The 13,540-nt window shown below is 46.4% G+C and overlaps 1 protein-coding gene across 1 annotated transcript; it reads left to right on the top strand.

The window, feature by feature from the left end:
• Nucleotides 1–2,940: 2,940 nt before the first annotated feature.
• On the top strand, nt 2,941–12,546 carry MED31 (mediator complex subunit 31). Its single transcript, XM_073667831.1, has 4 exons — nt 2,941–3,066; nt 7,998–8,072; nt 9,369–9,465; nt 10,643–12,546. Exons 1-4 carry the CDS (start codon nt 3,042–3,044, stop codon nt 10,833–10,835), a joined length of 390 nt encoding a protein of 129 aa, XP_073523932.1. The 5' UTR covers nt 2,941–3,041; the 3' UTR covers nt 10,836–12,546.
• Nucleotides 12,547–13,540: the final 994 nt, after the last annotated feature.

Below are 13,540 nucleotides of genomic sequence, written 5' to 3'. Positions count from 1 at the left end.
AGATGTTGGGGATGTCAGAAGAGACGTTGGGGATGTCAGCAGAGAAGCCTGGAATGTCAGAAGAGACGCCGGGAATGTCAGAAGAGACGCCAGGGATGTCAGAAGAGACGCCGGGGATGTCAGAAGAGACGCTGGGAATGTCAGAATAGATGTTGGGGATGTCAGAAGAGATGTTGGGGATGTCAGAAGAGAAGCCGGGAATGTCAGAAGAGACGCTGGGAATGTCAGAAGAGAAGCCGGGGATGTCAGAAGAGACGCCGGGAATATCAGAAGAGAAGCTGGGGATGTCAGAAGAGACGCCAGGAATGTCAGAAGAGACGTCGGGGATGTCAGAAGAGACGCCGGGAATGTCAGAATAGATGCCAGGGATGTCAGAAGAGATGCTGGGAATGTCAGAAGAGAAGCGGGAGATGTCAGAAGAGAAGCGGGAGATGTCAGAAGAGACGCGGGAGATGTCAGAAGAGAAGCCGGGAATGTCAGAAGAGACGTTGGGGATGTCAGAAGAGACGCCGGGGATGTCAGAAGAGACGCCGGGGATGTCTGAAGAGACGTTGGGGATGTCAGAAGAGACGCCGGGGATGTCAGAATAGATGTTGGGGATGTCAGAAGAGAAGCCGGGGATGTCAGAAGAGACGCCGGGATGTCAGAAGAGACGTTGGGGATGTCAGAAGAGACGCCGGGATGTCAGAAGAGACGTTGGGGATGTCAGAAGAGACGCCGGGGATGTCAGAAGAGACGCCGGGGATGTCAGAAGAGACGTTGGGGATGTCAGAGGAGACGCCGGGAATGTCAGAAGAGACGTCGGGAATGTCAGAATAGATGTCAGGTATGTCAGAAGAGACGCTGGGAATGTCAGAAGAGAAGCCAGGGATGTCAGAAGAGACGCCGGGAATATCAGAAGAGAAGCTGGGGATGTCAGAAGAGATGCCAGGAATGTCAGAAGAAACGCCGGGAATGTCAGAAGAAACGCAGGGGATGTCAGAAGAGACGCCGGGAATGTCTGAATAGATGCCAGGGATGTCAGAAGAGACGCCAGGAACGTCAGAAGAGAAGCCGGAGATGTCAGAAGAGACACCGGGAATGTTAGAAGAGACGCCGGGGATGTCAGAAGAGAAGCCGGGGATGTCAGAAGAGACGCCGGGAATGTCAGAAGAGAAGCCGGGGATATCAGAAGAGAAGCCGGGAATGTCAGAATAGATGTTGGGGATGTCAGAAGAGAAGCCAGGAATGTCAGAATAGATGCCAGGGATGTCAGAAGAGACGCCGGGAATGTCAGAAGAGAAGCCGGAGATGTCAGAAGAGAAGCCGGGAATGTCAGAAGAGAAGCCGGGAATGTCAGAATAGATGTTGGGGATGTCAGAAGAGAAGCCGGGAATGTCAGAAGAGACGCCGGGGATGTCTGAAGAGACGTTGGGGATGTCAGAAGAGACGCCGGGGATGTCAGAATAGATGTTGGGGATGTCAGAAGAGAAGCCGGGGATGTCAGAAGAGACGCCGGGATGTCAGAAGAGACGTTGGGGATGTCAGAAGAGACGCCGGGATGTCAGAAGAGACGTTGGGGATGTCAGAAGAGACGCCGGGGATGTCAGAAGAGACGCCGGGGATGTCAGAAGAGACGTTGGGGATGTCAGAAGAGACGCCGGGAATGTCAGAAGAGACGTCGGGAATGTCAGAATAGATGTCAGGTATGTCAGAAGAGACGCTGGGAATGTCAGAAGAGAAGCCAGGGATGTCAGAAGAGACGCCGGGAATATCAGAAGAGAAGCTGGGGATGTCAGAAGAGATGCCAGGAATGTCAGAAGAAACGCCGGGAATGTCAGAAGAAACGCAGGGGATGTCAGAAGAGACGCCGGGAATGTCTGAATAGATGCCAGGGATGTCAGAAGAGACGCCAGGAATGTCAGAAGAAAAGCCGGAGATGTCAGAAGAGACACCGGGAATGTTAGAAGAGACGCCGGGGATGTCAGAAGAGAAGCCGGGGATGTCAGAAGAAACGCCGGGAATGTCAGAAGAGAAGCCGGGGATATCAGAAGAGAAGCCGGGAATGTCAGAATAGATGTTGGGGATGTCAGAAGAGAAGCCAGGAATGTCAGAATAGATGCCAGGGATGTCAGAAGAGACGCCGGGAATGTCAGAAGAGAAGCCGGAGATGTCAGAAGAGAAGCCGGGAATGTCAGAAGAGAAGCCGGGAATGTCAGAAGAGAAGCCGGGAATGTCAGAATAGATGTTGGGGATGTCAGAAGAGAAGCCGGGAATGTCAGAAGAGAAGCCGGGAATGTCAGAATAGATGTTGGGGATTTCAGAAGAGACGTTGGGGATGTCAGAAGAGACGCTGGGATGCCACAGGTAGGCGGTTCGCAGGCTCTCCTCGGCGTCCTCTACTGTTTTGGCTGCTGGGTCCTGAGACTCTTTTCTGCTCATCCCGTTTGTGGCCTCTGCACGTCCTCGTGGTCACAGTAAAATATAAAAACCTGTATTTTTTTTCTTTGTTCTTGCAGTGACCCAGAGGATGAAATTTATCCAACATAAAATGTATAAATTTATGTCATGTGTTTTATTATAAAAACAATGATTGTGCAACCTTCTTAGAACACGACCATGTGAAACAATGCAGTCACTAGGAGCTGCCATCTCCGGGGTCACGTTGGCTCCTGACCTAACAGTTGGGAAACACTACTCTAATGGCTAATTCCTGTGCGGTGAGATGCAATTGCCAAATATGACAGTCCGTGTGAGGAGCCATGAGGCTTCCTGTCAGGGCCTCAGCACATGGGCCCAATAAGTAATGGAGGTAAAAGCGGACAGCGACCTGGTCAGTGACGTCACACCTCTACCGCAGACAGCACGACGCTGCTGACCATGCGCAGAGCACCCTCTGTACATAAACTCTACTTAGTACTACGCTTGCCCCAGATACTTCCGCCCGGAGTACTCTCAGCCGTCTTCCGCCCTTAGTTTGGTTACGTCATTCACCCGGTGACAACTTCCTGTGCGACTGCGTTTGTTTGCGGTAAAGTGTATCAACATAAGTCTGACGCATCATGGCGGCTGGCTCACTGGAGACAGGTACGTATGAGAGTGAGATACGGAAGAGATACGGCAGTGCGGAGCGTATAATCATCACTATATTCTCTGTCCTGTGCGCGGTCTCTGCTGTTATAAAGCGGCTCCTGTGCACCGGTGAGGGCGGCTGTATTTACCCCCAGTGTGGCTGACGCTGCTCATCATGTTGTACAGTACATGTGTCCACATCACTCCGTGGGCGCAGTTCTTCCAGGCCTCACACCAGTGGGGTACGTGGGGCTGGGCAGGTGTAAGGCTATGTGCCCACGATGCAGAAATGAAGCAGAAAATTTCTGCAGCATTTCTGCATCTCCCTGGCAGAAAAAAACGCATGCAGATTGTGCATGCGTTTTTTCCTGCAGAATACATGCGGATTCACATGCGTTTCCGCATGCAGATTGACAAGCGCTTTCCAGGCGATAGCATCACTTGGAAAGTGCTTGACAACTAGGTCACACTATATAAATCCATGCAAACAGCATGGATTTATACAGTGTGAACCGTAAAAATTAAAACAAATAAAGCTATACTCACCTCCGAGGCCCCGGCGTGGCTGCAGCGCTGCTTCCTGGCTGGTTCCCGGCTGCCGGCATATCGCGAGACAGAGCGGTGAAGGGCCTGCGGTCACATGACTGTGACGTCACCGAAGGTCCTTCAGCGCTGCTGGCATTCAGAGAGAAGACGCCGGACAGGTGAGTATAAACTTTATTTGTTATTTTATTCTTTTTTTTATAGGTACAATGGTACCCAGGTCTGGATGAGAGTCTCCGCTGCACTTCCGCAAAATTAAATGACATGCTGCGGATTTTTGTACGCAGCATAAACGCTGCGGAAAAATCCGCAGCATGTGCATAGAACATGCGGAATCCCCTTGGGGACCATGGGGTGCGGATTACCTAGCGTTTTACAAGCGTTTCCGCTGCGGAAATTCCGCAGCATAAACGCTTGAAAAAACGCTACGTGGGCACACAGCCTTACAGGGGGCGCCCAGGGGTGCGAGGGGACAGGCAGGAGTATGAGGGGCCGCCCAGGGGTGTGAGGGGACAGGCAGGAGTATGAGGGGGCCGCCCAGGGGTATGAGGGGCTGGGCAGGTGTAACAGGGGGCGCCCAGGGGTAAGAGGGGTTGGGCAGGGGTGCGAGGGGCCACCCAGGAGTACGAGGGGCCGGGCATGGGTAAGAGAGGCCCCCATGGATACATTTGCCGACACATTCACACACGTTGTGTTTTTTTCTGCTGCTAACTTTTCTCTGGCAGCAAAACAGCTTTATTAAAAACGCAGGTTTTGTTACGTTTTTGTTGCTTTTTTTTTGCTGCGTATTTTTGACCACCAGTTAATTCCTATGGGAGAAAAACAGCTGCAAATACGCAACAAAAACACACGTGCGTTTTCTGCTGCAAAAACGCTGAAAGAAGTGACACTCTCTATTTTCCAAAAACACAAGCAAGGCAGAAAATACGCAGTAAACAAAAAGCAGCATGTGAGAACAGAGAATTCTGGTTTCTCATAGACTTTGCTGGTACTGCTAGACGCAGCTGAAAATTTGCATAAAAATCTGCTGCAAAACACAATGTGTGTGTTAGGCTATGTTCACACATGTTGTGTTTTGCTGCGTATTTTGCAGCATATTTTTATGCAAATTTTCAGCTGCGTCTTGCAGTACCAGCAAAGTCTTATGAGAAACCAGAATTCTCTGTTCTCACATGCTGCTTTTTGTTTACTGCGTATTTTCTGCCTTGCTTGTGTTTTTGGAAAATAGAGCATGTCACTTCTTTCAGTGTTTTTTCACCCATAGGAAGTAATGGGTGGTGGAAAAAAACGCTGAAAAAATACATAAAAAAACGCAGCTAAATTTTTTTCAGCATTTTTGATGGCAAAATATGGGTTCTATTTTGTAATTAACCATCTTGTCTTGGTCACTGAAATGGTAGTTTGCATTGGGAGAGCTTAATGAAATTAGTGATGTGTATAGTATACACATTGGCTGAGCTAGGTGTGAGATTGAACAATACCTGTGGCCCAGTGAGTGTGAAGTTCAACAATGCCTGTGCAACTGAATGGCAGACCCCATAGTATGAAAGCAAATAGTGTCATACAAACTCAAAGCACTGCCAGTGTCTAAACTATGCTAAAACCAGAATGAGATTTTTTTTTTCACAGAACTTTATGTACATGCATTGAGACAGAAGGACAGTGAAAAAATGCAGCAAAACCTGCATTTTTGACGCAGCTGTTTTCCTGCCAGAGAAAAGTTGTCAGCAGATTTGCAGCAGAAAAAAACACAATGTATGTGAACATAGCCTTATATCACGAGATGTGAGCCGAAAATTAAAGGGAATGTCCATTTAAAACAAGTTGTCTATCCATAGGTTAGCTGATAACTTCGGTGGGGGTCCGACCACTTGTTTCTGCTCCAATCAGCAGAACGGTAATATTTTTCCCCCAATGGAGCACTTTTATTACCGTCACATATTGGAGCTACACGTCATACGCCAACCACAATCTCATAGGGAGTGAATAAAGCGGCGGTTACGCATGTGCACTGCTGTGCTCACCAGACAGCCCCTTTCAGACACCCATACACATTATATAAATTGGCCAAATTTGGCAGGAGTGTGTTCAGGGGCCTCCTGACTCCTCCAACAGGTGACTCAGCATAGAGGAGACTCCTGCATTAGGAATTTGAGCACGCTGTCCTTTATTCTCAGGGGAGAGGCGCTGCTCCTGGGAATTTCTGGGTTTGCCTTTCTTCTCTCTCCCAGCTGAAAACACAAACGCTCGGCCGACCAGAGGTCGTATGTGGGGAAGTCGGAGAGACTCGAAACGAAGGTTCAGCGGTCCGCTTCCTCCTGTGTAGGGCAGCCTTAGTGCCCCCTCTACCTATTTTCTTAGTACGCTGCTTATTTCAGTCTGGAGTACATGGGATGAGGGGAACAATCTGCCGCCTGACACACGAGGCATCAGGTTAATTACCCCCCTTTTTTGGGGCTGTTCATTTTGCTTATATCATTTTTCTCCAGCAGGTGTCTGTACAGTCAGGACCAGGTCCTGCTCTGCCCTTTATCTATTTTTATGTCTGCTGACACATAGTGAAGTGAACTACAAGAGTTAGATACCATCCTGATTGGGTACACCTTGTTGTGGTGGGATGGCAAAGTACCCTATATTATTTACATTTATTATTGCATGTATTTATAGAAATTTTGGGGAGGAAAATAGGAAAAACATTTTTTTAATAATATGGTGGTGCATCTTATAGTCAGCTTTTACAGTAGCTTACCGGTGGAGGGTGGTGGCGGTTGCAGTGGATCGGGGTCCCAGGAGGCAGGGTCGCTGGTGGTGGCGGCAGGAGTGGGGCGATGCTGCGACCCCAGGCTGGGAGGAGGGGGTGTTCGGTGGTGCGAGGCTGCGGCAGGCTCTGAGATTGCAGAACATTTTGGCGAAGTTCCAACACATCCCCTTGTTTTCACTGTGGTGAACTTCAGGTAAATGGTCGCCTCCGGTGGCACATGTGCAGATAGAGATCTTAGGAGACATTTAAGGCCAGCGTCTGCTTTTATGAATCCTAAGGCTGAGTTCACACGATGCGTTTTTAATGCGTTTCCATGGCGTTTTTGCAGTTGCGGAAACGCATTAAAAACGCATGGTAGAAGGGCAGCAATGTTCCCCAATTGAAATCCGCATGTGCTGTGCCCATGATGCGGATTTTTCCGCAGCGTAAACACTGCGCTCAAAAATCCGCAGCATGTCAATTAATTTTGCGGAAATGCGGCGTTTTCGGCGCCATTGACTTGCATTAGAATGCGCCAATTCCGCAAGACTGCATTTGTACTTGCGCTATTGGCGCGTTCTAATGTGCGGATGGTACCCGAGTGTGGAGGAGAGGAGAGTCTCATCCACACCCAGGTACCTTTAAAAAAGCTGTAAAAAAAGAATAAAATAAAAAATAAATGTATACTTGCCTTCTGTCGGCCCGCGCTCCGCTCCTGCTTGGTTCCCGGCACTTTGCAGTGAGTTGAAGGACCTGCGCTGACTTCAGAGTCATGTGACGGGTCACGTGACGCTGACGTCAGCAGGTCTTTCAATTCAAAGTTGCCGGTGAGGGAGAACGGATTGAGCAGGACAGCGCGGGCCATCGGAGGGTAAAGTATACATTTATTTTTTATTTTTACCACTCTCTCGGGTCACACTATATAAATCCATGCCGGATGCATGGATTTATATAGTGTGACCTAGTTGTCAAGCACTTTACAAGTGTTTTTAAAATCACCTGGAAAGCGCTTGTCAATCCACATGTGAATCCGCATGTATTCCGCAGGAAAAACGCATGCACAATCTGCATGCGTTTTTTCTGCCAGGGAGATGCAGAAATGATGCAGAAATTTCCTACTTCATTTCTGCATCGTGTGCACATACCCTTAGAGGTTTTTATTAAGTGGGATAAAATCAACTGATGTGTGTTTGTCTTTTGCTTCAGGGTTTATTCGCATAAAATATATTTGGCCACAATTCCTGGCCTGGCTCCCGTTCTCATGTTTTGAACGAACAGCGTCTTATATGCCTGTAAGGCTGTACGTTCAGGTCACGAGTCCCGCTATTAGTCTGGGCACTGTGCTCAATATACCGACCATGAAATACAACAGTATGAATCTGGCCGTAAGGATACGTTCACACGCTGCAGATTTGCTGGAAATATTCTTAGCTTGTTTATCTGAATGAGGCTTGTAGAAAACCTACCTTGCTCATGTTGTATACAGGACCCCGTTCATATGGGGTGAATTGCTTAGTTGCAGGCATTCATGCAGCAAGTCTGCCATACGTCCATATCCCCACATCTATTTTGGGAATTTAAAGAAAAATGGGTCCGAAGCAAATATCACTTTTTTTTTTTTTTTGATGATTGTGCTTAATCTAAATGTGTCTTTGTTTTTTAGATGAGCAATCAAGAATTCGATTCCAGTTGGAGTTGGAGTTTGTTCAGTGTCTGGCAAATCCTAATTACCTTAATTGTAAGTGTCCTGAAGGTTATTAAAGGGGGGTGACCGTGCCCATTAAATATTGGTTTAACAGGCTTATCCAGGACCATATTATTTTTTTGCCATGGGTCTAAGAAGTAACAGGCAAGTATTTGCTAACTATCTGCCTGTTCTGCCCTGCACAGAGCGGCACAGACCTTTCCTACCGGCACCTCTGCGGTTTCTGCTGATGTCACTTCAACAGAGCAGTGGCTTCTCTTCCACTCTGCCCTGCTGACGGGGCGTGACAACCTATGTCATGCTGATTGACAGCCAGCTTCCCGCTTCCTTATTGCAGGGAGCTGACGGTCAATCAGCATGATGTTGGCAGTCACGCCCGTCGACAGAGCAGCCCGGAAGAAGGAGAGCTGCTTTGTTGATGTGGAGCAGCTGAATCGCCGGCAGGAGGGATCAATGACCGCTCTGTGCCGGTGCCGGATAGAACAAGTGGGTAGTTAGCAACTACCTGCCTGTTAATTTTTTTGGCTCATATTAAATAAAGTAATATAGTCCTGGATAACCCCTTTAAAGGATTTCTCCAATATGTAGATTTTTTTTTTCTTTATTTAGCTTTCTTTGCTTTTACAAATAGAGAAAAAAAAACAAAACACCAACTCCCCACAACTTGTGCTGACCAGAGTGTAGACATTACAACAGTCTTCAGTCTGTATATGCCGCCAACACAGTCCTCTCTACCTCCTTTTCAATCTCTGTGAAATGTATGGCAGGCTTAAATGGTTGGGACCAGGCATGGGGTTTAGCCCCTGACCACATATAAGGGGGTGACTTCCTGTTCGCTGGGGGTCTGACCAATGAGATCGCCCCTGATACTGCGAATGGGGCTCTGCAGAACCCGTCTGTATGCAGTGAGGTTGAGCATGTGCACCTCCGCTCCATTCATTCTGTATAGGACTGCCAGAAATAGCTGAGTGCTGTGCTCAGTCATCTCTGGCCGTCCCATAGACAGTGAATGGAGTGGATGTGCACATGCTCAACATCGCTGCATTTAGACGGGACTTTGCACATTTTTGTTTTTGATGGGGACGCGATTGGTTTAATACCCAGCGATCTGGAAGTTACCTCCTGTAAAGAAGCAGAATTTGTGCTTTTATGTTATTTTTTCCGTCAATGGTCGCAGATTGCAGTTCTCATGAATTCTCTTATATTAATGCTTCAGATTTCCACCCACACATGTGATTCCTGGTATAACTTCTCTTTCTACAATGACTAATATCACTGAGTATATCACATCCTGTGGTCAGTATAATATATATATATATTTTTGTTCAGTCTTAGCACAAAGAGGATATTTCAAGGAGAAACCATTTGTGAATTACCTGAAGTACCTTCTGTATTGGAAGGATGCAGAATATGCCAAATATTTAAAGTAAGTCTGAGATTTACGTGACGTGGGATTACTGGGTGTCTCCAGATTACAATCTGATCCTAAATGCCAAACGGTGATACTAACACATTACATGTCTAGCCATTCTGATCCAGTGCTAGTCACATTGTACACATGCTAGAGCAAAATAAATTAAAGGGAATCTTATCTGCTATGTAAACACCATTGCGTTGTTAGTGATGCAGTGTGCACCACTAACATGCTTTTTTCATTAAAATTGTTGCAAATATAATGAGTATATAACATTTTATATACTTATACCTGCTCGTTTAGTCATAGAGGTGTGATCCTCACATTTAGTCACTGCTGGCACCGACCACGTATTTGAATTTTTCTCCTGGTGAGCGCTGAAGTTATGGGGGTCTTGCACAGTATGACACGGCCAGGCAGTAAAGCTTCCAGCGCTTGGAGCCGCGCATGCGCTGTGACGAGCATTCGCAGTGAAGTTAGTGGTGCACATTGCATCACTAACAACGCAATGGGGGCAGTGTACATAGCAGATAAGACATGACAGGTTCCCTTTAACACCTTCCTGTCAGAGCCAATTTTTGTGTCCACTTAACCATATTAAAGCCTGTGCACATGTTGCAGATTTGTCGCCTTTATTTTTTTTTCTGTCCCAAAACATGAAGGGTCTCCTGATGCCAGCAAAGTGGATGATAATCCTGAAGTCTCGTGCACACGTTGCTTATTTAAATCTGCCGCATGTCAATTCTTGCAGTGTTTTTGCTGCAGATTTCACTCGTACTGATGAGTGGGGAACAAAATCTGTACCAAAAACACATGTAAAAATGAGCTTATTTTACGCAGCGTTTTTTTAAATTATTTTTCTGTTCAAACTAAATGTGGGTTTATTTTTTTGTGGCGTGCTGTAATTTTTATGACTGGAAAAAACACCAATTCAGGCTTTTTTTATTTTTTTATTCTTTATAGCTGCTTACTATAAAGATTAATTTCATATTTTCATAGAGCAAACTTTTACAGACTGATCTGTGGATCAGATTAAGAAAGGGGAATGGTTAAAACTGTTTTAAATATTTTGAAAAACTTCTTTATTCTTACCATTCTGAACTTATTACCGGAGCGGCACTATAACATGGTAACATGTAATTGCGCCATGCTTGGGTGTCCTATAACGTCTGCACCTTGCCGCCCCCAGGTACCCGCAGTGCTTGCACATGCTGGAGCTGCTGCAGTATGAACACTTCCGGAAGGAGCTGGTGAACGCTCAGTGCGCAAAGTTTATTGATGAGCAGCAAATCCTACACTGGCAGCACTACTCCCGCAAGAGGATGAGGCTGCAACAAGCCCTGGCCGAGCAGCAGCCGCAGAACAACACCATTGGGAAATGAGCGACTGTATTCCTTGCCACAACGGTGGCACAGACTGCGGCCCAGGACCCGTCTACTGCATTGTGATGACCGCCCACCTATAGCCAACAGAAATGGGCCAAAGGCTGCACATCAGCACGGGGGACCTGTATATTTTGGGTTCTTCATTTTAGGTTGTACCTGGAATTACCCCTCACTCTAATGGGAAAAATAAGTGTATCTTCCTGCAGAAGATCAGTAGAGCCGACCACCGGCTCTGGATTAGCTCTGTTATTAGTAAAGCAGGTGATTATTGACCTGACGTTTTCTCAGTTAGATGATGTTCCCACGATATGAACATTCTGTTAGTAATGTGTAGAAAATCCGCTGTCCTTTACAGTGCTAGCAAGAAAATGAAGAAATGTCATGCACATGCTGCGAAATACATCCTCCGCGTAAACCGCCGCTCTGCAGATCTCACTCCTGTAGCTCATCAGTCTGTCTTGTGGACGTAGGTGCGAGTTTCACCATTTGCAATGCAAAGGGTCAAATCTGCGGCTTCCTCACACCATTTTCGCAGTGCCCTCTAAATACGACGGAGGGTATGACTGTGTGACGCTTGCTGTAAAAACTTTCTGTGGGGACATAGCTTGAAAAGGAACGTGAAAAAAAAGAAAACCAGTGACTAAATGATGATTCTTCCTGCTTTCAGAAGTATGAGGGGTCCTTATTGTTTACCTTTTGTGTTTTAGAGATTACAAAACCTTTCCCAGGAGTAGTGTATACATGACCAGATTATATGTCCTCTACATATAGATTTGGTAACTCTGTAATTACTTTGCGGAGATTATACGGCATCTGTGCGGCCTGTATTATAACGCAGAGCTGGAGCTCTTACTGGAAACAGTCAGTAAGTTGCTCTCCTTATTCCCCTAATGGTGTGGCTGAGCACCGATGGTGGAGCAATATCTCATTTATTACGTAGACTTTTATAGTTGAACTCCAGTAATATTTTTCAGCGCTCCCTTAGGCAAAGTTATTATTTGCACAATCATGTGTTAAAATACTTGCTGATCGCTGCCTTCTTCCCCACACAACACAGTTCAGACTGGGTGGTTTTTACATAGTCTTCTCTTAGACTGGAAGTCACATTTACTGTAAATCTATGAGAGCTGTGATGTGATCGTCATAGACTTGTGGAGTGTGACTTCTGGACCCCATGGGAAACGCAGTGTAAGCCCCCCGGTCAGATCTGTGGTTAAGAAGGCGGACGGAAGAAGGCAGTGATCAGTAAGTAGGGAGTAGGTAAAAAGTGTACCTTTAGCCATATAGAAAAACCTTTATAGTACAGGAGTGTGCAGTTCTTAAACATTGCAGGCTACCACCATGGAGAGGCTCAGATCTGAGTGCTGGGTGACAGTGTCCTGGTCTATAAGGAAGCCAACGCTGCCGAATCGCCTCACATCATACACGCTACTGGATTTGGGAGCCTTGGGTATAGAGCAGAGCTATATTGTCCATGGTAGATGCATAAGTGACCCGTCCGTGGCTCGTGCCGCTCTGCAATGTCAATAGTAAAGTGGCCATTGTGCAGAGTCCTTCCTGGAGAGCCGCAGCGTCTCTAGTGGGTTCTCACAGCTCTGTGCTGTAATTCTTCCTTCTCTACAAACTTGGCTCATGATGATATTTTTTTTCTGTTTTCAACATTTATTAAGTCTTCAAAAATAATTTCAATAAAATATTTTATAAGAAACCTTGACTTTTTATTATTATACTGCATATGGGAGTGACCAGTAGATCTGCTTTGTTTTCAGATGCCTCATTGTTATTGCCTGGCTATGGAAGGACTAGATAAACCCCAGCAGGCGAGGAGTTAACACAGCTGGGAAACTATTATTTGGGCGGTATGATATTAAAGTATTAATTTCCAGATTTAAAAAAATATAAATATCTAAATGAAATAAATTGGAAAAATCTTCAGAATGCCCTAAACCCCCGGATCCATCTGTCAGTGTTTTGTAAACTTCTAGAAGGTGAGCAGATTCATGCACCAAACCTGTCGCAATGGTGCACACTGGGGGAAATTTGGTACATCTTGGACATCTTTCACTTCCTTACACCTTTTATTGGTTTACTTATGTTACACTGGTATTTTATAGAAAAATGGTGCATACCGTTCAAAATATTTCCCACGAGTTCTGATCCTCACCTATTTGCAAGACACTAAAAGGGACTGTCAGCACAGGATGACTGTCCAAACTAAGTCCTGCTGTTCAGTGCTTCATGACTGGGCCAATCATTTATATACACCTTCCCACCTGCTTGTTTTCCCTGTCTCTACCCCCCCTCCCCCCCCTCCCCTCTTCTTTGATTGGCAGCTCTGGCTTCATCGATCTAGAGAAGGGGTGGGATAATGTATTTTAAATGATTGACCCTGCTGTAAACCCCCAAACGCCAATAGTTGGTTAGAACAGTCATTTTGTGCTGACAGTCCCTTTTAAAGGGGTTGTCCAGTCTTAAACTACAAGTTTGCAGTCCCTGTGACTTATGAATCCTCACATTGGATGCACTGCACACTGAGGATTCTCTGATGCTGGCGGTCATGTAACAGCAAATACATGGTAAGCATACCATGTGGCATAAGGCCACATTGTGACTAGATGGGCACGGCCTTGCTCAATGCAAATGTATTGAGTGAGGCTGGAAAAAGTCTAGTCTGGTTGTGGCCAGGAGTATGCATATTGCAT

Source organism: Phyllobates terribilis, unplaced genomic scaffold, assembly GCF_046119375.1.
Source record: "Phyllobates terribilis strain yellow unplaced genomic scaffold, ASM4611937v1 Scaffold_2__4_contigs__length_985480577, whole genome shotgun sequence".
NCBI lineage: Eukaryota > Metazoa > Chordata > Amphibia > Anura > Dendrobatidae > Phyllobates > Phyllobates terribilis.
This window is presented reverse-complemented; position numbering and strand designations above follow the sequence as displayed.